Source organism: Motacilla alba, chromosome 26, assembly GCF_015832195.1.
Source record: "Motacilla alba alba isolate MOTALB_02 chromosome 26, Motacilla_alba_V1.0_pri, whole genome shotgun sequence".
NCBI classification, from domain to species: Eukaryota; Metazoa; Chordata; class Aves; order Passeriformes; family Motacillidae; genus Motacilla; species Motacilla alba.
In genome coordinates, this window is record NC_052041.1 from 311,362 (window position 1) to 334,001 (window position 22,640).

At 55.3% G+C, this 22,640-nt stretch overlaps 2 protein-coding genes across 8 annotated transcripts in view; one reads left to right on the forward strand and one right to left on the reverse strand.

Moving 5' to 3' along the window:
- Window positions 1-979: 979 nt before the first annotated feature.
- MYOG (myogenin) lies at window positions 980-7,069 on the forward strand. Of its 2 annotated transcripts, XM_038162483.1 has the most exons (3): window positions 980-1,519; window positions 4,444-4,525; window positions 5,573-7,069. In XM_038162483.1, the coding sequence occupies exons 1-3, from the start codon at window positions 980-982 to the stop codon at window positions 5,692-5,694; spliced, it is 744 nt and encodes a 247-aa protein (XP_038018411.1). In that variant the 3' UTR covers window positions 5,695-7,069. The 2 variants fall into 2 exon arrangements, with proteins under 2 accessions (XP_038018411.1, XP_038018409.1); XM_038162481.1 differs by having other exon boundaries at window positions 4,444-7,069.
- The window catches only part of PPFIA4 (PTPRF interacting protein alpha 4), a 59,725-nt gene continuing 43,544 nt past the window's right edge, over window positions 6,460-22,640 (reverse strand). For 3 of the 6 annotated variants that reach the window (XM_038162478.1, XM_038162475.1, XM_038162479.1), the window contains 18 exons: window positions 20,283-20,424; window positions 19,848-20,053; window positions 19,183-19,423; window positions 18,933-18,968; window positions 18,213-18,346; window positions 17,914-18,071; window positions 17,201-17,294; window positions 16,889-16,970; window positions 15,901-16,101; window positions 14,343-14,405; window positions 13,017-13,043; window positions 11,957-12,132; window positions 11,149-11,246; window positions 10,354-10,529; window positions 10,062-10,130; window positions 9,277-9,454; window positions 8,015-8,102; window positions 6,460-7,593 (listed from right to left, as the gene is read on the reverse strand). In XM_038162478.1, the coding sequence (XP_038018406.1) occupies window positions 8,044-8,102; window positions 9,277-9,454; window positions 10,062-10,130; window positions 10,354-10,529; window positions 11,149-11,246; window positions 11,957-12,132; window positions 13,017-13,043; window positions 14,343-14,405; window positions 15,901-16,101; window positions 16,889-16,970; window positions 17,201-17,294; window positions 17,914-18,071; window positions 18,213-18,346; window positions 18,933-18,968; window positions 19,183-19,423; window positions 19,848-20,053; window positions 20,283-20,424 (2,140 nt within the window). In that variant the 3' untranslated portion in view covers window positions 6,460-7,593; window positions 8,015-8,043. The remainder of the gene's footprint in view (window positions 7,594-8,014; window positions 8,103-9,276; window positions 9,455-10,061; window positions 10,131-10,353; window positions 10,530-11,148; window positions 11,247-11,956; window positions 12,133-13,016; window positions 13,044-14,342; window positions 14,406-15,900; window positions 16,102-16,888; window positions 16,971-17,200; window positions 17,295-17,913; window positions 18,072-18,212; window positions 18,347-18,932; window positions 18,969-19,182; window positions 19,424-19,847; window positions 20,054-20,282; window positions 20,425-22,640) is intronic. The other 3 variants (XM_038162477.1, XM_038162476.1, XM_038162480.1) reach the window with 3 other exon arrangements.

The window sequence follows — 22,640 nt, forward strand, 5'->3', positions numbered from 1 at the left end:
AGTTTCCCTATCAGGAATGCGTGAGCAATGTGCCCTTTCTGAGAGAGGTGCATCAGGATGGCATTTGGGGCTTTGGTTATCCACAGGTACAGAGGCCAGCACAGGAGAGCAGGTGGGATGAGGCAGTGCCAGCTGGGAGAGGGCTGAGCCCAGCCTGGCTCTGCTGTAACCTTGAGACACGTGGGAAAAGATGTCCTTTGAGTTTGGTGCATCGGACTAACCACAAACGTGGATTTTGTGACACAAATGTGATAAGGAACTTGACTGGGCACCCACGGCAGAGGAAAGGTTGGGCTTCCTGAGGGACAGGCAGCAGGCACAGCAGCTGGGACCAGGACTGGTGAGCATGGAGAGGGGTGTCACAGAGACGGGACTGGAGCCCGGGGTGCCCCCTGCATTGGGATGTCCCCCCCGGGGCTGCATTCCAAGACTTTCCTGAGGCTTCAGCGGAAGTGGGATCAGTGTAACATGGACCGGCAGGATGGGACCACGGGGAATATGAGGCAGAGCGGGATCGGGAGGTGGGAAGGGCTGCGAAGGGGGCGATGCTGTGCTGGGTTGAGTCCCACCGCAGGGAAGGCACAGATTTGGGATACCGTGGGATCCAGGGGGACAGCGTGAAGGGATGAGGGTGCCCTGGTCAGGCAGACTGGCCACGAGGCCACCACGGCTCCCCCAGCCCAGCCGTAACTGAAGGGACCAGATGACGCAGGAATGCCGGGGCGAGCTTGCAGCCGCCCGCCGTCCCCAGCGGCACCTCGGGGCTCACACAAAGCCCTTGTTCGGGTCCAGCCGAGCTGCCCCCGCGCCGTGCCAGCCCCCCCAGCCCCGCCGGGCCGGGCACTGTAATACCCGTGGGGAGAGCATATAGAATCAGACGGACAAGTTTTGATGTGAGGCAGCAGCTTAGGGTGGGCTCAGGTTTCCTTTGGGTTTTCTATATTTATCTCCGTGATTTAATGCCAGCGCCGGGGTTTAAATGGCACCAAGCAGTTGGCGCGGGGAGAGCGAGCAGCCGTCCCCGAGCCGCGCACACGTCCCTGAGCCGCCCATGGAGCTCTTCGAGACCAACCCGTATTTCTTCCCGGAGCAGAGGTTTTACGATGGGGAAAACTTTCTGGGCTCCCGCTTGCAGGCCTACGAGCCCGCGGCGTTCCCCGAGCGCGCCGAGGCGGCCCTGTGTGCCGAGGGCAGGGTGGCTCTGGAGGACAAGGAGGCGCTGGCCGAGCACTGTCCCGGGCAGTGCCTGCCCTGGGCCTGCAAGGTGTGCAAGAGGAAATCCGTGTCCATGGACCGGCGGCGCGCGGCCACGCTGCGGGAGAAGCGGCGGCTCAAGAAGGTGAACGAGGCGTTCGAGGCTCTGAAGCGCAGCACCCTCCTGAACCCCAACCAGCGGCTGCCCAAGGTGGAGATCCTGCGCAGCGCCATCCAGTACATCGAGCGGCTGCAGAGCCTGCTCAGCTCCCTCAACCAGCAGGAGCGGGACCAGCGGGAGCTGCGCTTCCGGCCCCAGCCCGCCGTGAGTGCCCCCGGCTGTCCCCGGGTCCCCGGCCTGCGCTGGCCGCAGCTGCGGGAGGCGGTGCCCCGTGGGGTGATGAGTGTGGGGGTGACCTCTATGGGCGTTATGCCATTTCGGGGGGACACTCCATGCAGAAGGGTCGTATGGGACTGATGCTCTGTGGGGACAATGCCCTATGAAGGTGACTGTCTATGGGGTGATACTCTATGGGATGATGCTCTCTAAGGGTATACCATTTCAGGGTGATACCTGATATGGGATCATTTTGGAGTGCCATTCTACGGCATTGCATTAGAGATGCTCTAAGGGGATGATGCCCTATGGAGGTTATGCCCTGTGGGGGTGACACTCTATGGCGTTGATGCCATCTGGGAATGACGTTCTTTGGGGGTGATGTCATTTTGGGGCATCCATTCTACACGGGTGATGCATTACGGGATGATGCTTTAAGGGGTTGATGCCATTTCAGGGTTAAGGCCTATGGGGGTGATGCCGTGGGGGAGTGATTCTCTATGGGGACATTGCTCCATGGGGGTGATGCCCTGTGAGGGTAAACCCACACAGAGGCTCTGGGGAGCTGGGTCCTGCTGAGGGGGAACAGGACCCCAGCTCTGGGGCGGGCAGACACTGCCATCTTGGGACACTGGGGGATGCGTGTCCGGCATGGGGGCATGGAGACAATGATCCAACCCTGCTGAGCGCTCACATCCCTGTGGGAAAGGGGCCACTGCCAGTCTGTCCCTGGGAATGGCTGCACTGGGGCTGTGCATGTGAGTGACACGTGGGTCTGGGCTGGGGAGGGGTGGGAATGGTGAAAATGAAGTAAACAACATAGAACTAAACTAAATGAAAATATAACATATAACATAACATAACATAACATAACACAACATAACATACCATAACATAACATATCATAACATAACATAATGTAACATAACATAACATAACATTAAATAATAAATACAAAAATAGAAATACAAATATGAAATATACAAAATATATGAAGCATAAAGTATAAAATAAAATTAACACTCCCTGTTCACACCCAGGCAGAGGAAGGGATGAGAGGGATGGCACAGGGACAGCTCTGGTTTCTAGGACCGAAGGGGCCCATTTGAGCACTGGCTGAGTACACTCAGTAGTTGTGTTCTGCCACCATCCCCAGAGAGCCAGGACCTGTCATTCCACAAGAGTTTAGTATTTAACCAAGTTTTTGAGAGGTATTTTCACCTGCCCCGATTCCTGTGGATGGCTGGATATGATCTTCCCTGCTGCTCTGAGGTTTGGATCTGCAAATGCACAGAGAGCTGAAACTACAGCCACAGGTCTAGGAGAGATGGAATAGACAGATGTAGGGGTATGTATTGGTATAGGCATTGATGATATGGGTTCTGTAGATCCAGAGATTATATAAACAAATTAGATATGAAATTGATATGGATATGATAGCTATAGAGATAGATACAAATTACAGAGACAGATTATATATAGATAATATAGACAGTGATAAAGATTATATTGATTATCTATAGATATACAATATATAAATGACATACAGGTATATCTATAGATCCAGATTATGAAGATATAGATAATGTAGATACGGATTATATAGATACAGAAATAGGTAATGTAGATATGGATATAAATATGACACAGATATATGGAGGTAGCTATAGATATAGATATAGATATAGATATAGATATAGATATAGATATAGATATAGCTATAGATGCAGACAGATAAAGATATATATACATATATATATAAGCAGATATAGATAGATACAGATACAGATACAGATACAGATACAGATACAGATATGGAAGGACTTTATCAGAGGCCCAGAAGAAGGAATCACACATCTTCCAGTCTAAGAGATTTAAAGGCCAAACCAGTAGGTATCCAGGTAGTCCAATTTAATGCTGAATAAAGGAATGAAAAAGTATTTAGGCTCCATCCTACATATTTGTGGGACTTCCCAGTATCCACTTTAATGCCAGAATCCACTTGGATACCAGAATCCAGTACCCACTTCCCAGAATCCATTTGGATTTGCAAATGTGCCCAAAACTGTGCTGAGCTGTCCCTTTGTCACTTCTGTTCTGAGCTGCCCCTTCTCCCAGGTGCAGGCAGGAGTTCACATACTAATGCAAAAGACAATATTTTGGGGGAAAAAAAGATCGTACCTGCAAGAATTTCCTGCTTTAATGGGAAATAAGTCCAAGTGCTAATTAATTATCCCATGCTGCCATAAGCTTGTAGAGCCAAAGTGCCATTCTAGTCTGCTACAAAGAGTTTGGCCTGTGGGGTTGCTCATATAAATCACTTTTGGGGTTTTACCTGAGCTGAGACCCACTTCCAGATAAAGACACACCCAAAAAAAGTGAATTCTGAGCTGCTCTGAATAATGCTCTCATTTTTCATGCTGTCAGCTCTTTTCTCCAAAACCACTCAGCCCCAAATCCACAAATCAAACTGCCAAAAGCTTTTCCCAATCCCCTCCCTACTCAGGATGGCCTGAGGGCATCCAGCCCATGTATAATTTTTTACAAGCCTGATTAGGTGATTCTCAGTAAAAAGGTGTTTCACCCAAGGACATTTGTTCGTCTCCAGCCCTTTTTAATAATCAGTGGGAAAAGAGGCACCTTTCTAGCTGTAGTGAGCAGAGAGCCCCATTTCTCTGTGCCCAGTGTCCCAAAAAAAGGAGGCTTTTCCAGCCTTTATGGTTAAGGAAGCACCTGGCCCTGATGGGTCCTAGGGACCCTGCATGCTGTTGGCTTCTCCAGGTCGGGAGGGACATGCCCCCCTCCACAGGGGTGTCGTGCTGTGGGATGGGCCCCCTGGGTGTTTTTGGGGATGCTGGTGGGGTTTGGCTGTGCCAGAGGAGGTGACACACAGTTGCTCTGGGCTCCTGCAGGCAGCCAGCGACTGCGGGTCCAGCAGCTCCTCCTGCAGCCCCAAGTGGAGCAGCCAGCTGGAGTTCAGCACCAACCCTGCAGGTAACGCCCTCCTCGCTTCCCTGGGGCATCCCACGGCCTCGCTGGGCTCTGCTGGGAGTGGGAACAGTGGGGACACCACAGGCCTGGAGCAGAGCATTACTGAGCCAAGCCCCTCCCTGGGCAGGAGATGATTGGAGCAAAGGGCAGAAGGAACCTTGCCCTTCTCTCCCCGTCCCACTGCTGCAGAGTGATGAGCTCAGAAATTCTACAGAATCTCCTTGGCTCAATTCTCAGCAATTTCTGATTTCACCAAAACACCAACCCTGGGGAGCTGAGAAACTGAGCTGCAGCGGCCTGGGGCCCTGGTGCCTTCATCCCCAGCAAGGGTTTCATCTGTTGCCATCCCTTGGCTTGGCATGTTTGGCTGGGCATCACTGGGCATGGCAGGGCATGGCTGAGCATGGCTGGCCAGCACTGCCCCAGCCCCCTTCCCTCCCTACACCCCCTCGGCAGCTGCTGATCTTTTTTTCCATGCTTGCCATTATCCCTGCCTCTGCCAAATCCACCTGTTATTTTCCCCAGAAGGCAGAAACTTAAATCTCATTTTCCAGTGGAGATTAAAACCTATAAAGGATCCAAAAGTCCTACTCCCTGTTGCTCTCTCATCCTTCCCCAGGGTGGGGGCTGGCAGCAGGTCCCTAGGTCCTTCTGGCCATGTGGAGGATCATGGGGTCATAGAATCGTAGAAAAGAATCAACAAATTGTTACGGATGCAGAAGACCATCAAGTCCAACCCTCAGCCATGTTCACCACTAACCTACATCCCCTTGAGCAGAACCAGGAGCCATCTCCAGCACACAGTCCCCATTCCCAGCAGTGTCCTCAGCCCTCTGTCTCCCCAGATCCCATTCCCAGCAGTGTCCTCAGCCCTCTGTCTCCCCAGATCCCATTCCCAGCAGTGTCCTCAGCCCTCTGTCTCCCCAGATCCCATTCCCAGCAGTGTCCTCAGCCCTCTGTCTCCCCAGATCCCATTCCCAGCAGTGTCCTCAGCCCTCTGTCTCCCCAGATCCCATTCCCAGCAGTGTCCTCAGCCCTCTGTCTCCCCAGATCACCTCCTGGCTGACGAGGCAGCCGAGGAGCGCAATCTGCACTCGCTGTCCTCCATCGTGGAGAGCATTGCTGTGGAGGACGTGGCTGTGACGTTCCCGGAGGAGCGGGGTCAAAACTGAGCTGGTGCAAACCCGGGTGGCTCCTTGAAATGGTAACGGGGTGGGAATGAGATGCCAGAAGGGTCCAGCTGCTGGAAATCCCATCCACCCCTCCAGGGCTATGGGCTGCACGGCTGACACCACTTGGCTCCGTTCCCACTCCTTGGAGCGCTCCTGCTGGGCTGCAAGAAGAACAGGCAGAGGTGGGGTGGGGCAGCGGCCGCAGGTCCTGGAGGGGCTTCCCAGGGCCAGGCCCTGCTCCACTGCCCAGCCAGGGATGGGCGGGTTTAGGGCCAATGTGTGTGCTGGGTTTGCTTTGCTGAGTTTTCCAGATGCTCCTTGACCAAGGTCTCTGTCCAGCTGGTGTCCGGTGGTGCTGACCTGGAGCCCACCTGTCTTTTCTACTGAACACTGTGTGCAGTTGCCATTTAGGGTTTTTTTAATTATTATTTTTGCTAACTTATTTGGATTCTTTTTTAAATAAAGGCATTCTTGTTTGGACAGCTTGGGGTTTCCTTTACTGTTGTCCTGCCCTGTGTAGGTCTCCCCAGTTCCACAATCCCCAAATCCAGGTTGGAGATTTTCGTATCAGTAAATCCAGCTGGATCTCAGCACATTCACTCAGCTGGGAAGTGGATGTGCCACACCTCAATTAGCCCTACACTGACCAGTGATTTCACTGGTGTTTAACTGGGGTTCAGCCTTGCACCCCAAAGATCTTGAGGGAGCTAGGGATAAATGATATTTTTAATTTGGGCTCTACAAAGGAGGCTCAAAGCCAGCACTGTTTTAAAATCCTGTTTATTGGAACACACATACATCCTTTCCTGACCCGATCCAGGGTTTGGAGTCCATGCAGTACCAGTAACATGACGAAAGAAATAGGGCATCAATATAAAGGGCTCACTGACTCTTCAAATTAAAAAAATATTTAGTACTGTATTAGGCAAATGATACACCAAAAAGACGTTGTGACTGTAGAGTCTCTCAGATATTGCACTTCCAGACAGCACATGATAAGTATAAGGTCATTCCAGCCATCAATAAATATCACATCAGAAATAGGAGCCACACAAGGCAAACGTGGCATGAGGAGACAAAGAGATCCTACCCTATGGAAGAAATGGGAAGAGTTAAGAGCCTCCTGGATTGACCCCTGCCAGGAGGCAGGAGGGGAGAGCATCTCCTCTGCACCCAGAGGGGAAGGGTGGGCACATCCCGGGGGTGGAGGGGGCTCCCGTTGTCTCCCTGGGCACCCAAGGAGGGTCCCCTCTCTTGTGGGTGCCAGAAACCATCCCCATGAGCTGTGTGGGGCAGTCCCAGGCACAGCCCCCCCAAACAGGGCACCTGACAGCACCAAAATCAGCACCTTGCCCACCCAGCCCTAGGCAGACACCGCCCTCCTCGTCTCACGCTGGGTCCCCTTCATCCCACCCAGCACCAGCCCTGGCACTGCCCCGGCCCCCTCAAGGGCAGCTCCTTGCCCGGCCACCCTGGAGGGAGGATTTTCACGAGCCTGAATCTTCCCTGGCTTCAAGTCCTGTGGGCAGCAGCATCCCCGATGCCCAGGGCTCAGGTGAGTGAGTGCAGCCCTGTGGCATATTGGCAACATGAACCAGGCAGGAGAGAGATTTCCAAACATTGCAGACACTTTGGGGGTGTCTGTGCTGCTCCCCAGATTGCACCATGCCAGGATGGCATCCGGAGCACATCCATGGCCCAGCCAGCGCAGGAGAAATGGGGGACAGGCCATGGTGGGAGCCACGGGAGCCAGGGGAAGCAGGAGGTGCATGAGCAGGAGGGACAGATCTTGTCGGTCCACAGCAGTGACAGTCTGTGGGTTGGGGCCGAGGAACAGGCACAGGCTGGGTTCTTGTCCTGGAAGGCAGCCAGCACGTGGCGTACAGACATGGGGATTTGCTGAGGAGCAAAGTGGGAAAGGTCCTGTGAGGATGCTGGCTCAGCTCCACCCGTGCACCCACCGGCCAATAAACCCAGATGGAATCAGCACTGGATCCTCCCGGCATAGGGCAACCATGGCCCAGGGCACAGCAGAAGCCTCCCTGAAGTGCTTGACTACTCTTCCCTCACCCAAGTGGGAATGGCATCCTGGGGTCCCCAGTGGAGCCATCTGTCCAAGAGAGGCCAAACTGCACGTGGGGATGCTGAGCATCCCTCCTGCATCATCTCTGTGAGCCTGGGGCAGCAGCAGCTCCCACACCGTTGCGTACTCCCAGGTCCTCCATGGCCAAACCTTGGTGAGGGCAGCCCCCTGCCTGGGTGCTGCTGGGGCTCCTGCTCTGCCCTTGGTCCCCAGCCAGCTCCAGGGCCCCACACTCACCCAGAGCTTGGCTCCCATCTCGCTGACCCTCAGCACGAGTATGTCCGGACCGTGGAGGTCTCCAGCCTTGGGGACCCGGAGGCACTGACTGGAAGGGAACCAAAGAGCAAAGCAATTAGTGACTGCTCCAATTAGCCCCCAGCGTCTCCAAATCCTGCGTTTATTGAGCAGCAACTGTGCACTGCAGCCACATGAAGATGAGGATCAGAGGAAGAGCCACGTTTGGCCAGCTCAGATGCTCCTGGGCATTTGGGAAATTGCCACTTGCCATCCCTGCTCCTGGGCAGGGAGCACTCTGCTCCCCGTCTGGGTGGGATTCTGTCCCACATTTCACTGTCTTCAGCAAGGTGGGAACTGCAGCTCCCAGGGATGGGGTGGAAAAGGTCACACAGAAGCTTGACCCAAACTGCTGGATGGAAATCTGGGACATCTGAGCAAAACTGGAGGCAGGAGAAGAGCTGAATCTGGGGTTTGAAGTTGGAAGGTAAATACACAGTTTTTTAATTCTCATTCCCATCCTCATTTCTGAGTCTGCTGAAGCCAGCTTTGCTCCAGTGGGGAGCAGCTGATGCCTTGGGATAGTGGGACCAGAGTACCTGGTCCAGGGGACAAATCGGGGTGATCTGGCTGGAGCTTCTGCCTCCCTACAGCTTTGGAAGGAACCAAAACACCTTGAAGAAAGGAGTTGTGTGGTGGGGGCAGATCCTGGGACATAAAACAGGACAGCCAGCACCATGGGCAGGCAGGGTGTCCCAGCAGGTCCTGCCAGCCCTGGGAGATCTCAGGCAAATGGAGCTAGATAATATATCCCTTTGGGGGTGGTTCCCAAAACCAGAATGGAGAAAACTGGCCTAGACTAAGCTCCTGCATCGTGGCAGCCCCTGGGTGACATATCCCACTTCATGCCACAATCCTGGCCCCTAACTGGTTCTTGTAGTTCATAACCAAGAACTCACACACAAGCTTGAAGTAACCCTTTCAGAAACCAGCAGGCCACTGCTGCAGGATAATACAGATTGAGCATCTTGGGTGACCAGCAAGCCTCTCCCTCTCCCCCTCCCCCTTCCCCTCCTCTTCCTCCTTCTCCTTCTCCTTCTCCTTCTCCTTCTCCTTCTCCTTCTCCTTCTCCTTTTCTCCTTCTCCTCCTTCTCCTCCTCCCTCTCCCCCCCATCTCTTTCCTTTCCTGGTGGCACATCTGTCCCCACATTCCTAAGACTTTGAGCAGGGGTGGGAGAGCACCCTCTGGAGAAGGGCTGACCCACCTTCCGGGGGCATTTTCTTGGCTGGAGCAGCTGGAGGGGGCAGTGGCACGAGGCTGGTGACACGGAAGCCAGCGGGGAGGGTCTCAGCAGAGCCGCTGAGGAGGTTGATGCTGTGCACGTCCCGTGGGCGGAAGCGCTTGCGCCAGGACGGCGTCCGACGGAAGGTTTTGTCATCGCCCTGCAGGGAACAGCGTGAGAGGCCAGGGTCAGTGCCAGCAGCACCTCCTGGCCCTGTGAGACACCAGCTAACAAGGGTATGCCTGTCCTTGCTGACCAGCCCTAGAAAAGTGTGGGACCAAACTGGGCCAAGGACATAGGACACCTTGCTGGGATCCCATGGCATTGGCTTTATCCTTTCCAGCTCATCTGTCTCTGCTCTACGGCAGCCTGTAGAGAAGAGACAGATCATCTTTGCAGCCTGCCTGCAAAGATGACTTGGAGACATCAACACAAAAGTCCCAGTAAAGACTCCAAGGGATGCTGGACTCATGGAAGAGGAGCTCCAGCCCTCAGAGCTCTTTCTCTGGACTCGCTCCAGCAGCTCCATGTCCTTCTGATATTGGAGCCTGGGGCTGGAAGCAGCTCTGCAGGTGAGCTCTCACCTGAGCGGGGCACAGGGGCAGAATCCCCCCCTGCCCTGCTGCCCACGCTGGGGGATCAGCCCAGCACAGGGCGGGTTCTGGGCTGCCAGTGCACGGGGCCGGGGCACACATTGAGCTTCTCATCCACCAACACCCCCAAGTCCGTCCCCAATGACAGAGGACGTGGAGATGTTTGGCACTCACATCATCCAGCCTCCGGTCCGTGCCCAAGGCAAGTAGGTTGTTGAACTCCCTCTCCAGCACTTGTCGAGCCTGCAATTAACCAAAAAATTATGATCCCCTATCAATGGGGAATGTAGTTCCAGCCCAAAGTTCCATTCTAGGAAAGCCTGAGTGTGACAGAAAGAGCCCCCATGCCATAGGAGAGCTTTGCTTTGAGAGGCAGAACTGAGTTGGTGACACAGGTGTGGTCACACCACAGCCATGTCCTACACTGCCACTCTCCTCCAAAATCCCCCAAGGATGCTGCTCCTACCTGGGTGTTCTGAGTGGGGATCTGCAGCACAAGGGCCAGGCTGTTGTGGTCAAAGTTTTCATCGAGGGCCAGCAGGGCCCCGTGCACACCACTCTCCACCAGGTTGTTCCCGTACTCGCGCAGCCCAATGGACTGGATCCAGTGAATGACCTGGTCATTGGTCCACACCAACACATCTGCACGACAGCAAGGGCATGGCTCAGGGCCACCTCACACCACACTCATGGCTCTGAGGAGGTCTGGGGATGTCCTGAGGCCCTTTCCCTTTGCTCCAGGATGATCCTGGGACTCTCCTTCCCAAGCCAGCAACAAAACCGGGAGCTCAAGTGCCAAAACCAGCTCAGTTCAATTTATCCAGCTCAAAGCTGAAATAACAGGCAGAAAACAACTGTGAAAATTAATCCTAAGAACCCATGGCTGCTGATGTAATTAGGGGCATTATCAATAATGAGATGTAATCCAAGCAGCAGCCAGACGCTGAATCCAGCCAGACAGGGAATCTCACAACAGTGATGAGGAAGGGGAGGCTGAGCAAGCTGGGGATGTCCTGAGTAGTGAAATGGGCACAGAAGATCATGGGATGCTCAGGCTGCATCCTTCTTTCCCCTCCTCCCTCCTCATGCCTGCCTGGGGCCAGCTGATAAAGGCACTTGGAGCAGCAGGAAGGTGCCTCAGGAGAACAGCACTGGGGGCTCAGAAATAATGGGTTAAAAATAAGAGATAGAAGAGAGACCAGCTCTGGATATGTCCTGGGAGGTTTCTCTCCTGTTCCGGAGCTGGACAGGGGGTGCTGACCTTTGATTTCATGCTGGGTCTCCTCTCGCCTCCTCTCAAGCTCTTTGCGGTCGTAGTTGAGCCTCTTGAGACACATGATGCCGTACTGGAGGCTGGTGCTGCAACAACACGAGGGGACACCAGGGGACACCAGGGGTCACCCAGCCCTCCAGGACACCTGGCTGGGAGGGACTTGGGTAGGAATCCCCCTCTCTGTGTGCCCAAAGGACGCTTCAGGCCAGGGAGGGTCGGGACAGACAGAACCCAAAGCTGGACAATGGGGAATGTCCCTCCCTTCCATGGCACTTCCCCACTCCATCAGTTTGAGCCTGTTCCAGATGCCTGAGAGCGTACAGATCCAAACGATGCTCACACAGGGTGGCTGGAGAGGGAAGGGGGAACCAGCCCATGGGGGCTGCACCAGGCTGAAGGGCTCACCCCTCGAGGTGACCCTGGCAGGCCCACGGGTCAGGGTGGGCAGTGGGAACCCCATGGCAGGGTTGGATCCTGGTGTTGGAACCATGGCTTGAATGGCACAAGCCTTCTCCCACTGGGCTGCTGGCAGACAGCAGTGGAGCACGAGGTGGGATGAACCTGAAGTTTTGTCCATGGTTTGCTTCACAGCCAGGGGAAGGCCTGATCATCTGCAATTCTGCAGCAGGGAGTGAGGTGAAGGAGAACTTCTGCCCTTAAGAGCTGCCCCAGCTCAGGGCGTTGAGTCCAGCCTGGAAGAGCCATCCAGGGCTGCCCAAGACAGTGAAGAATCCCTCAAATTCCCCCCTCCTCTGCTCCACGTGCATGCTTGAGAGCTCCGAGGGCCAGGACTCACCGGTGGAAGCTGTCCACCATCTTCAGGTGCACCCTCAGGTCCTTCTTGGTGAGGTGGTCCAGCATGCGCGCGTCCACCAGGCATTCCATGAAGTAGCTGCGGTACTGGGGCAGACCCAGGCTGGGCAGCCACTCGTTCCCAATCCACTCGTGGTTCATGTCCCCATAGGCCAAGGTCTGCAGACAAGCACATGGAGAAGCTGCGGAGAACCCAGGGCTTGGTGGAGCTGCAGAATCCCAGATCAGTGACAGCCCCGGAGGGTCACTGTCCTGAGGCTGAAGCCAGGCCAGAGGAGTCAGCCCTGGGTGATACTGAAGGAACTGGAGGGAACAGTCCTGTTGGCCATGGTCTGTGTCCTACTCATGTCCCCCCAGGAGGCAAAGCGTAGCCAAAAGCAATGGCAACAGATAACTGGACTTTATGAGCAGCTGCCTCTGGAAAAAGCACACTCATTGAAAGACAAAACAACTGAGAAATAGGTTCCAGTGCATTCCCAACTAATTTTTAAGAATCTCTACTTTAAGAATCTCTATTTTATGACTTCAAAACAAACAAAAAAAGTCAGTTTGGGGAAAAACCCCACCCATTCACTTGCACTGCAAACTGATTTTGGGTCCAAAAATGAATTAAAATCCACCAGAAGGAAAGTAAAACACTTGAGAGGGATAAAACCAGAACAGATGGATCCAAGCAGGACTCTTTCCTCCCTCCTTTTTGGCTCATAAAAATCATCTGTATGGACTTGGGGCTACAAAACAGGTGAACAGCAAGTGTGCAGCTTGAATCCTGCCTGCATGCAAGGTGGTCACACAGGTGGGGGGTCTTAACACAGGCTCTGGATCTCACGGAGGTCCCAGGAAAAGCCACTGCCTGGAGCAGAGAAGGGCCCAGGAGGACATTCTGTACCTGAGAGATGGCCCAGAGGAGCAGCCACGGGGTGTAGGTAGAGCCTCCAAAGGCCTTGGTGAACATCACTGCCCCAAACACCCCCTGGGATGTCCAGCTCCCCCCCGACCACCCCATGCACCGCCCACGGACAAGAGTGACCCGGGGACCTCACCTGTGCCCAGCTGCCTTCCTCTGTGTCCTAAGTGTGACACACGCAGCATGTCAACAGAAAGGACAGTGGAGTCAGTACCTGATGGCCCCGCACAGGGACAGGGCCTGCCATGCATACTGACCCAGCACCCCTCAGCACAGAGGGACATGGAGGGGACAGGGCTCACTCTTATGGCCTGGGGACCTCAGCCTTGTCCCCAGGGTGCTGGGGACACCCCAACCCTGCTGGGCCTGGTTCCCACCCCAACTCTAACCAAGAATACAGAATGGAGAAGGAGAAGGAGAAGGAGAAGGAAGAGAAAGAGAAAGAGAAAGAGAAAAGAGAAAGAGAAAGAGAAAGAGAAAGAGAAAGAGAAAGAGAAAGAGAAAGAGAAAGAGAAAGAGAAAGAGAAAGAGAGAGAAGATAGGATGAGGCTTGGGCTGGAGATGGCACCGACCCTGGGGCTTGTTCATCTTCCCTGGGAAACACAGAGAGTTCTTAGATCCCCCCAGGTCAGATGGATGAAAGAGAATTAAGCTTCAGTACATCTGTCATGACCTACAGGGGGCAAACTGCCCAAGCCAATTTGCTGATTTTGTAGCTGTTTCCTCCTTTACCAACTTATGCTGGTTTTCCTCAGTCTTACAGAACCTGGCAAGGGACAGGGGCACATCCCTGCTACTCAACAAAAGCTTCAATAAAATGCCTATTTCAGAGAACCTCAAACTTGTTTGGATTGGAAGGGCTCATCCTATTACATCCCTGCCATGGGCAGGGCCACCTTCCACTATCCCAGAGCGAGCCAACTTGGCCTTGGACACACAATTCCCACCCAAATCTGAAATGCTGCCCTGCCCTGAGACACAGACAGGGGGTGATCAGCTTGTGAGAAGGGAGTGTGGCTCCATGTCTCCAAAGGAGCCAGAGCTTTTGGGAGCATGGACACATCCCTGCAAGGGACCCCAGGCTGTCAACCAGTGTCAGAGACACATGGTGGGGACAATATTTGGGTATGCTGAGGTCAGTGGGGGATTAGACCATGACTTGGGTGCAGAATGGCTCGAGGATCTTGTGTCTTGAGATCACTCCTGGGTTTTGTCTTCAACTCATAAACAGCCAGGTTGCTCTGGAAACCCGGTGACATCCACAAGAGAAAAAAATCCAATGGGGTTTTAGAAATTGCTGGGACATTAAAGGCTGAAAGAGGGTTTCTAAAGAGCTGCAGGGTGCTGCCCAAGAGCTGACATGTGAGGGATCCCCTTCCCTCTGGGTTAACACATCTGGAGCTGCTCGGACCCCGACACCCCCAGGGCTTCCCCCAGCGCCCTAGGGGCTGCCCAGCCTCACCGTCTTAGTGGAAGTTGCCATGTTCTCCATCTCCTCGTGGGTGACCCAGACATTTCCAGAGGACTGCAGGGGAAAGAGCAGAGGGGTCAGAGCAAACCACCACAGAAACATGGCTTCAGTTCACAACCACCATGGAGTCATGGAATCACAGAACTATTAAGGCTGAAATATCATCAAGTCCAACCCCCAAGCTAGCACCACCACCGTGATCAGCACTAAACCATGTCCTCAAGTGTAACATCCACTCATTTTTTTGAACACTTCCAGGGATGGTGACCCCACCATTGCCCTGGGCAGTTGTGCCAGGGCCTGACCACCCTTTCACTGAAGAACTTTTCCCCAGTATCCAACCTGAGCCTCCCCTGGCACAGTTTGAGGCCGTTTCCTCTTGTCCCTTGTTCCCTGGGAGCAGAGCGCAACCCCCCCAGCTGTCCCCTCCTGTCAGGAGCTGTGCAGATCCACAAGGTCACCCCGAGCCTCCTTTTCTCCAGGCTGAGCGCCTTTCCAGCTCCCTCAGCCTCTCCTGGTGCTCCAGACCCTTCCCCAGCTCTGTTCCCTTCTCTGGACACGTCCCAGCCCCTCCACGTCTCTGTTGGCATGAAGTGCCCAGAACTCCCCCAGGATTCCAGGTGTGACCCCAGGGCCAGCACAGGGGGACTGCCTGATGGGGACTGCCCTGGGCCTGCTGCCACCACAGTGCTGGCACAGCCCAGGTGCCCTTGGCCTTTCTGCCCACCTGGGCTCATGTCCAGATTCTGTCAGCACCAACTGTGCTGGAAACAAGCCTGGCTCAGGCTGGTGGAGGATCAGACCACCGAGTGCCGGAGCTGTCCTTGCAGCTCAACCTGGTGACACCCCACTGCCCAAGGGGACCCTGGGGTGTCCATGCAGGCACAGAGAGCAGACCAAGGACCTTCATTCATCTCCCTTTCCACTTTAGTGTGATGCTCAAGGAGCCTGCAGGCCTGTCCCCATCAACTGTAACCCCAGACACAGCCATCTGAGGGGGACATAGCAGCCTTCCTTCTGCCAGCTGCAAGTCTACAGATGTGTCTTGGCATTACTTGGCCACCATTAACCCCTCGAAGCCTTTGGGGATCAGCAATAGACACAGTCCCTCTATCCTACCAAGGGCAGGGATCTGCAGTTGCTCTGAGTTGCCCCAGGAATTTCAGATGGAAAAAGCTTGTGTTGAAATGATTGGGAAAGAGGCTGTATGCAACCAAGCTGGCCCTGTACATCAGGAATGTTCGGATTTCTGCTCTTTGGATGGAGTTTTATCCTCTCCAGGGCAGCCAGGCCTTGAGTTCTACTCTTGGCAGGATTGGCCTCCTGCTGAGAATCCCATGTGAGTGGCAGGAGCCTTGAAACTGGAAAGAGCCTCATGCTTCCAGCTGGGAATCCCCCATTTGTGCTGGGGGATGAGCGTCCAGTGGTTTGACCCATCCATGAGGGGTTATCACCCCTTCCACGTTTGCCACAGTGGTGCCAAGGGAGAGGAGGGCAAGGAGCAGGCTGCGCGGCGCACGGGGGGTGCGGGTGTGCAGGGAGCACTCACCGTGCGGGACGTGGGCGGCGCTGAGGGGCTGGTGAGGGACACCATCTCCTGGATGGCCAGGCGCAGCTTGAGGCGGTGCAGGGCGTTGCTGATGCCGATCTCGCGCTGGATCTCGGTGTCCGACAGGGCCGACATGATGGCCCCGCTCTTGACGTTGGCCCGGCACGCGGCCACGTACCAGGCTGGCATCCCCACCCAGAGCTGGGGACAGGGACAGCAGTGACTGCCTGGCACTGCCACCCTGGCTCCCATGCCAGGCGCAAGGCCACCCTCTCTAGAGCCCAGTATCGAAGCTGAATGTCCATGTGGGATTCTTGGCTTGGTTGTACCTTGCAGAGGTGGCCTGTGGGCGGCCCAGCATCCCTGTGCCTGATGGGCACAGCACAGGGAGGGAGCACCCACAGAGCTTTTCATAGAATCATTAAGGTTAGAAAAGCCCTCTAAGATCAGTTCCAACCATTTCCCCAGCACTGCTACATTCACCACTTACCCATGTCCCAGGCGCCACATCCACACATCTTTCAAACACTTCCAGGGATGGTGACCCCACCACTGCCCTGGGCAGTTGTGCCAGGGCCTGACCATCCTTTCACTGAAGACTTTTTTCCCCAAAATCCAACCTGAACCCCGCTCCGGCACAGTCCAAGACCCTTTCCTCCCTTCCTGTCCCTGTTCCCTGGGAGCAGAGCCCGATCCCCCCTGGCTGTCCCCTCCTGTCAGGGAGTTGTGCAGAGCCACAAGGTCCCCTCTGAGCCTCTTCTCCAGGCTGAGCCCCCCCTGCTCCCTCAGCCACTCCTCATCAGACTTATGCTCAAACCCAAAACTCTACTCAAACCACAATTCCACAGGCCCTGTGAGGGATGCAGGGATCTCCTCTGCTCTCCCAGGATTTGCAGGCTCTAGCCATGCACATGGATCGAGCGTGGTGGGACATGGTGGCACACACAGACCTGTGGGGACAGCATGGGGACAATCCATGGGAACGCACCTCCAGCCAGGACACAACAGTGGGGCCGTCCCAGTGGGCAAAGGGCAATCCTTTCCTCCGAGCCTCTTCCAGAAGTTCATGCCTGGCAGGAACAGAAGCAGAAGAGTGATTTACGGGGAACTCGTGTGGAAGGGAGAGTTCTTTGAAGGGAACACACTCCGAGCAGCAGGAAGAAGCTGGATACAAAGCTGTGAAGGAAGTTACAAAGCCCAAGGGAGGGTGAAGATGAGAAGATTTCCCAGCAATTCCTAGTCCTGTGCCATGGGCTTCCCAGCAGATCAGTTTTTTCAGTAGGAAAAGAAGTTCACTCACTTCTTCCGTAGGCGCCGATCCTTCTCAGCCTGAGCCCCCAGCTTGCCCAGTCCCAGGGGGTCCTGGATGCCCCCCTCCACGTCAGTCAGCAGCACTGTTGGGCAAGCAAGACACCCTCAGGTCAGCGTGACCTCCCACAGGGCCAGTGTGGGCATTGTCACCGTCCCTATGCCAGGGGGACATACAGTGACACCACAGGAGGTGACAGTGTCCCTTTGCAACCCACCCCCATGGCCCCCCTGCATCCCTGGGAAGTCCAAGCAGACCCCTGCCATCCCTCCTATTTCCAAATCCCAGAATCCCAAAATCACGGAACAGTCCCTTCTGGAAGGGACCCAGAAAGATCATTGAGTCCAACAATGCTCAACATGGAAGTAGCAAAGGATTTAGGAGTGGAAAAGGAGCTCCTAACAAAGGGCTCTGCAAAATCCATGGGGAGGGAAGTAGATTTGGGGACATTAAAGATGAGATACAGGGACAGGAGGTCACTGTCCACACCCCAGCTCTGACAGAGCATTAAGGTGACACCATGCTTAGGCCAGAAAGGCCAAGGGGAGAAGCTCCAACTTCTTTGAAGCTGCCATGGCCCCAGCATCCCCACACCAGCAGCGGTGTCCCTGCCCCTCCCTGTCACCCCAGCAGCACCCCAATGGCAGACAGAGCCAGAGGGTGAGGAGGGCCTGGCACAGACAGGGACAGGGCTGCTCACGGACCCTGCCCTGTGGCCCCTTCTCTGCTCAGCTGGTTAAAACGACCCTTCTCTTTCTTCCCAAACAGGCGCCCAATGGAGGATTTGATCCCCTTCCTCTTGGAGCCCTTGTGCAAGGAGTCCTGGCTGCTGCTGGGATTGCTGGCCTGGTCCTCCAGTGAGCTGGGGATGGAAGAGGGAGAGGAAGAGGAAAGCCTTTAGGTTATTCTTGAGCAGGGCACATGGCAAGCCCCAGCCCACCCATCCCACGTGTGCCCCAGGTATATCCTCAAACCAACAGAGATGCCAAGGATCTCCACATACCTCCTGCCATCCTCTTGACTCAGAGCAGGGTGACCCAGCTTCTCCAGCCGCAGTGTCCTGGGTGAAGAGGGTGGGGATGTCTCACACTTGATGGTGGTTTTGTCCTCCCGGCTCTCGTCCCGAGCTGCGGGTGACTGAACAAGCGGAGAGGCTGTGAGGGTGGGAGGCCAGACCCCAGCTCCATCCTTGCCCTGCTGCCTGCCTCTCTCTTGCTCCATGGAGGCATGGCCAAAAGAGCCACCAGAGCCCTGGGGCTTTGCCACGCTCCAGGAATGGCCTGAATGAGAGCTCTGGCAATGGTTCCAGATGCCCAAGCAGATGGGGAGGATGTGGCAGTATGGCTGAGATCCTGGGAATGGGGGAATGAGAGGATGCGGCCCCATGGTCCAGGTCAGGGTGTGGGGACAGAAGCTGCTGACCCTCAGCAGAGGGCTCTGAAGAGCGCAGATGGGAATGTCCCAAGGACACCCTGATGCCAGAGGGGACACAACGTTTGAGGACCCGGTGGCTTTCTGAACCTCCCCATGTCCTGCCAGACCCCCCAGGCTGCCGGCGGGAACATGTCCAAGCACCTTTCGGGATCCCCATGATCCTCCTGCTGAATCCCTGGGGTCCCCAGCTCCATCCCGCGCCTGCTGCACCCTGACCTGGTGTGGACAAAGCCAGGAGCAGGCTGGAAAAAGGGCTTGGACAAAAACCAACGGGATGGGAGCCACTCACTAGCAGTTTCCTCCGGTGCTTCCTCAAGTCGCTGGGCTGATTGCAAGGGGGAAAGCGAGAGAGACACAGAAAGGGGGGCAGTTAATGGAGCACCCCCCCAGAGCAGTCCCGGGGCCAGGCTGCCAGCCTGGAGACAGCAAACACGGGCACCCCGTTGTCCCACACTGCCCACAGGCCCATCTGGACACAGGGCATCGCTCCCACCTCACAGCCGCACCCGCGGCAGCCCCGGCCCCTCCCGGCTCCTCACCAACGTCATGATCCCCATGCGGTCCAGGTCCTGCGCGGCGCTGCGGGAGCTGAGCTTGGGCGTGGAGCGGCCGCTGAGTGGGGGGGACGAGCTGGCCAGGGACAGGGCTGTCAGTGACGTGGGGATGGAGGCCCTCTTGCACAGTTGGGTGAGGTTAAGGCCCTCCATGCTGCCACTCGTGACTCGCGTCTCCAGCTCCTCTGCACGGAGCTCCGTGGACTCCTTCTCCTCCTGGATCATCCTGTGGGAGCAGCAGGGCTCAGGGCTCCTGGCTTCCCACCTTCCCAGGGACACAGGACCTCTATCCTGGGGAAATGCACCTTGGTCCCGTGCCTCAACCCCCCATCTCCAGGAATGGCAGCAAGATCCATCAGGATCCATAAAAACCAGAGCTGAGACACACCCTGATTCCTTTTAATATCCATGGAGGATATGCAATATGATTGTTCGAAATAATACCCTCTGAGCCAGCACTGGTGCAGCTGAGGACAGGGAGACATGGCAGAAAGGACCAAGCCCTGTGGCTGGATGTCCTGGAGCCCATTTCCCTGGCTGAAGACACACCAAGGCCCCAGTTTTAGGCCAGCAGAGCCTCCTGGCTATTTGTTGTTCCCCTGGAGCCGTTTCTGCACAAGGCGGGGGGGGGGTTTTGCCCATGGTCATACCTGATCTCTTCATTGATGGCATCCAGCTGCTCCTGGAGCATCATGGCCAATGTCTGGGCATCTGAGTGGCCACCAGGAGAGAGCACATCCATGGAGCTGAACAGCGTCTCACGGTCATCCTCGTCCACGTCAGAGATGTCGGGGTCGCTGTCGAAGGCGTGAGGCCCCGTGGCCAGGACCCCACCTGCCTGGGCCTGCTCCCAGTCCTGGGGGAACAAGGGCCACAGTCCTACACAGCATTCCCATGTCTCCAAAAGCCACACTGGTGATCTCCATGCAGGAAATCTATCTCAATGTGACCTCAATGAGAAACCCTTCCTATGTTCCCCCATCAATGCACCAGGAGAAGGAAACTGCCCCAGGTCACCGGATGTGACCCTAGTCCCAGGATGCAGGGCAGAAGCAAACCCTAACACAGGGGTGCACAGGCTTTACCTTGGCTGGCTCCTCTCTCCGGGCACTGAATCGTCCCTTCTGTGCCCGGGGCAGCCCCGGAGCTGCTCCGAAGGGCTCGGCCGGGGCGTGGACCACAGCTCCCAGCGGGAAGCGCAGGTCAGTGGTACTGCCCATGTGAGACCTGGGAAGAAAGAGCCCTGCGGGGGACATTGCTCTGTGCAGGACACCCTCACCCTCAGGCTGCTCCCCTTGCAGCCCAGGCTTCTTGGGACAGAGGAGGAAGAGGAGCAGGAGGAGGAGAGCACTGCAGGATGTCCATCCCATCAATGTTTGCCTGCTTGGCATGAAAGGATGCAAAACCAGGCTCTGGAAAAAGGTAGCCCATTCCCCCACGGGGGACCTGGAAATGCACTCACAGAATCTCTCACAGAATCATTGAATCACAGAATATCCTGAGCTGGAAGGGACCCACAACAATCAAGTCCAACCCCTGTCCCTGCACAGACACCCCAACAATCCCACCCTGGGCATCCCTGGCAATGCTGTCCAAACACCCCTGGAGCTCTGGCAGCCTCAGAGCCGTGCCCATTCCCTGGGGAGCCTGGGCAGTGCCCAGCACCCTCTGGGGAAGAACCTTTCCCTGATCTCCAGCCTGTATCTCCCCTGACACAGCTCCAGCTGCTCCCTGGGTCCAGTCCCTGCTCACAGAGATCAGACATTGGAGCTGCCCCTTCTGAGGAATCCACAGCTTCTGATGACCTCTGACCTCTGGAGACTCCCAACTTTCCCAGCTGTCAGAAGTTCAGCCCTGGACCTTCCCCTGCTGCTCCCTCCCCTTCTCTGTGCACCCATCAGGGCATCCAGCCAGTTCTGCCCAAAAGCCCCTGCACTGGGGGGGCTGCTGTGGAGCCAGGGCTGAACAGGCCCCTCCTGCCCCTCCCTCTCCAGAGCAGCTGGAATGTCCCAATACAGCTTGTGTCTTCTCCATCCCCATGTACTCAGCAGGAGCCAGCCAGGGAGCTCTTGTCTTTATGTTTATTCCAACAATTTCACGAGAAAGTACCCTGATGAGGGTCAGTCTCTTCTCCCAGGCAGTGAGTGTCAGGATGAGGGGAAATGGCCTCAAGGGAAGGTTCAGGTTGCATATCGGGAAAATTTCTTAATGGAAAGGGTGGTCAGGCCCCGGCACAGCTGCCCAAGGCAGTGGTGGAGTTCTCACCCCTGGAAGTGTTCAAAAAATGGTGGATGAGGCACTTAGTGACGTGATTCAGTGGAAATGCTGGTATTTGGGTGAAGGTTGGATTTGATGACCTTGGAGGACTCTTCCAACCTTAATGATTCTGTGATTTCAATGAATAAAAGTCCACCTGAAACATCTTCCAGGTGTGAGGACATGAGCATTGTTGGGACCTCCCAGCAGGAACCAGCTGGGACTTCTTCACCCTGCTCCTCCTTGCCAGGGCTGGTGCTTGGGACCAGGCCCTGGTGAGTCCCATACCTGGCAGAGCAAGGCAGCAACTTGACAGGAGGACACTTTGAGCCACTCGTGGTGCTCATTTCATTTCTCCATTTCTCCATGTCACTCTTGGAAAAACTCCAAGAGTTTTTCCTCTTGGCCCTGAAAAGCCAACCATGGAGCTGAGCAAGGCACATTCCTGGGCACAGGGTGATTACTCCCCACAAACAGTGCCACTGGAGACTCGAGGTTTGTTTAATTTAAGGTGAATTTAACATGACAAAAGCAGCAGCCCCGAAAGATCGTGGTTTTCCACCATAATGGGCCTGGATTGCAGGCCTGGAGGTCAGGCAGATACAGGCCTGGCGACAAAATCAGCACCATGAGCAGCATGGCTGGGCCAGCCTGGTGTGTCAGACAAAGGCACAAGCCAAGTTCCAGCGATTTCAGAGCTGCTGACAAGCTGCTGCCCAGCTAAAACCAGATAAAAACACCTTAGACAAAAGCTGACATTTCAGCTGGGGGATCATTCTGCAACTCAAGATTTCTGCTGATTTTTCACCTGAGAAATATAAAAACATCACCAAACTGTCCATCCTGCTCTTACAGACCCATGCAAAGAGGTCCCACACATGCTCCAGACTCTGCTCCAGCACTCAGCTCTCCTTCATCCTCACAGGCTCTTCCTCACTCTCCCCATTTCTTCTCTCCATGACAGACATAGGGTCTCCAAGCCTTCTTCTCCTTTCTGCTGACAAGTCCAAGGCTGGTTACACCAGCTCCTCCCCATTTTTTCAAGCCTTGCTAAGGGGGGAATTTTCTTCACTGGTTGCTCCCGCTGACCCCTTGCTGCCTTGAACCCACACTGGAAGTGCTCAGGGCATGGTGTGGTGTCCCAGGTGGGGTTGTTGTGCTGTCACCCTCCTTTTCCACCTCCATTT

Coding starts and splice junctions, on each gene's coding strand:
- MYOG (XM_038162481.1), top strand. CDS start 980: ATGGCACCAAGCAGTTGGCGCGGGGAGAGCGAGCAGCCGTCCCCGAGC. Junction 1,520..4,443: donor GCTTCCGGCCCCAGCCCGCC/GTGAGTGCCCCC, acceptor GGGCTCCTGCAG/GCAGCCAGCGACTGCGGGTC.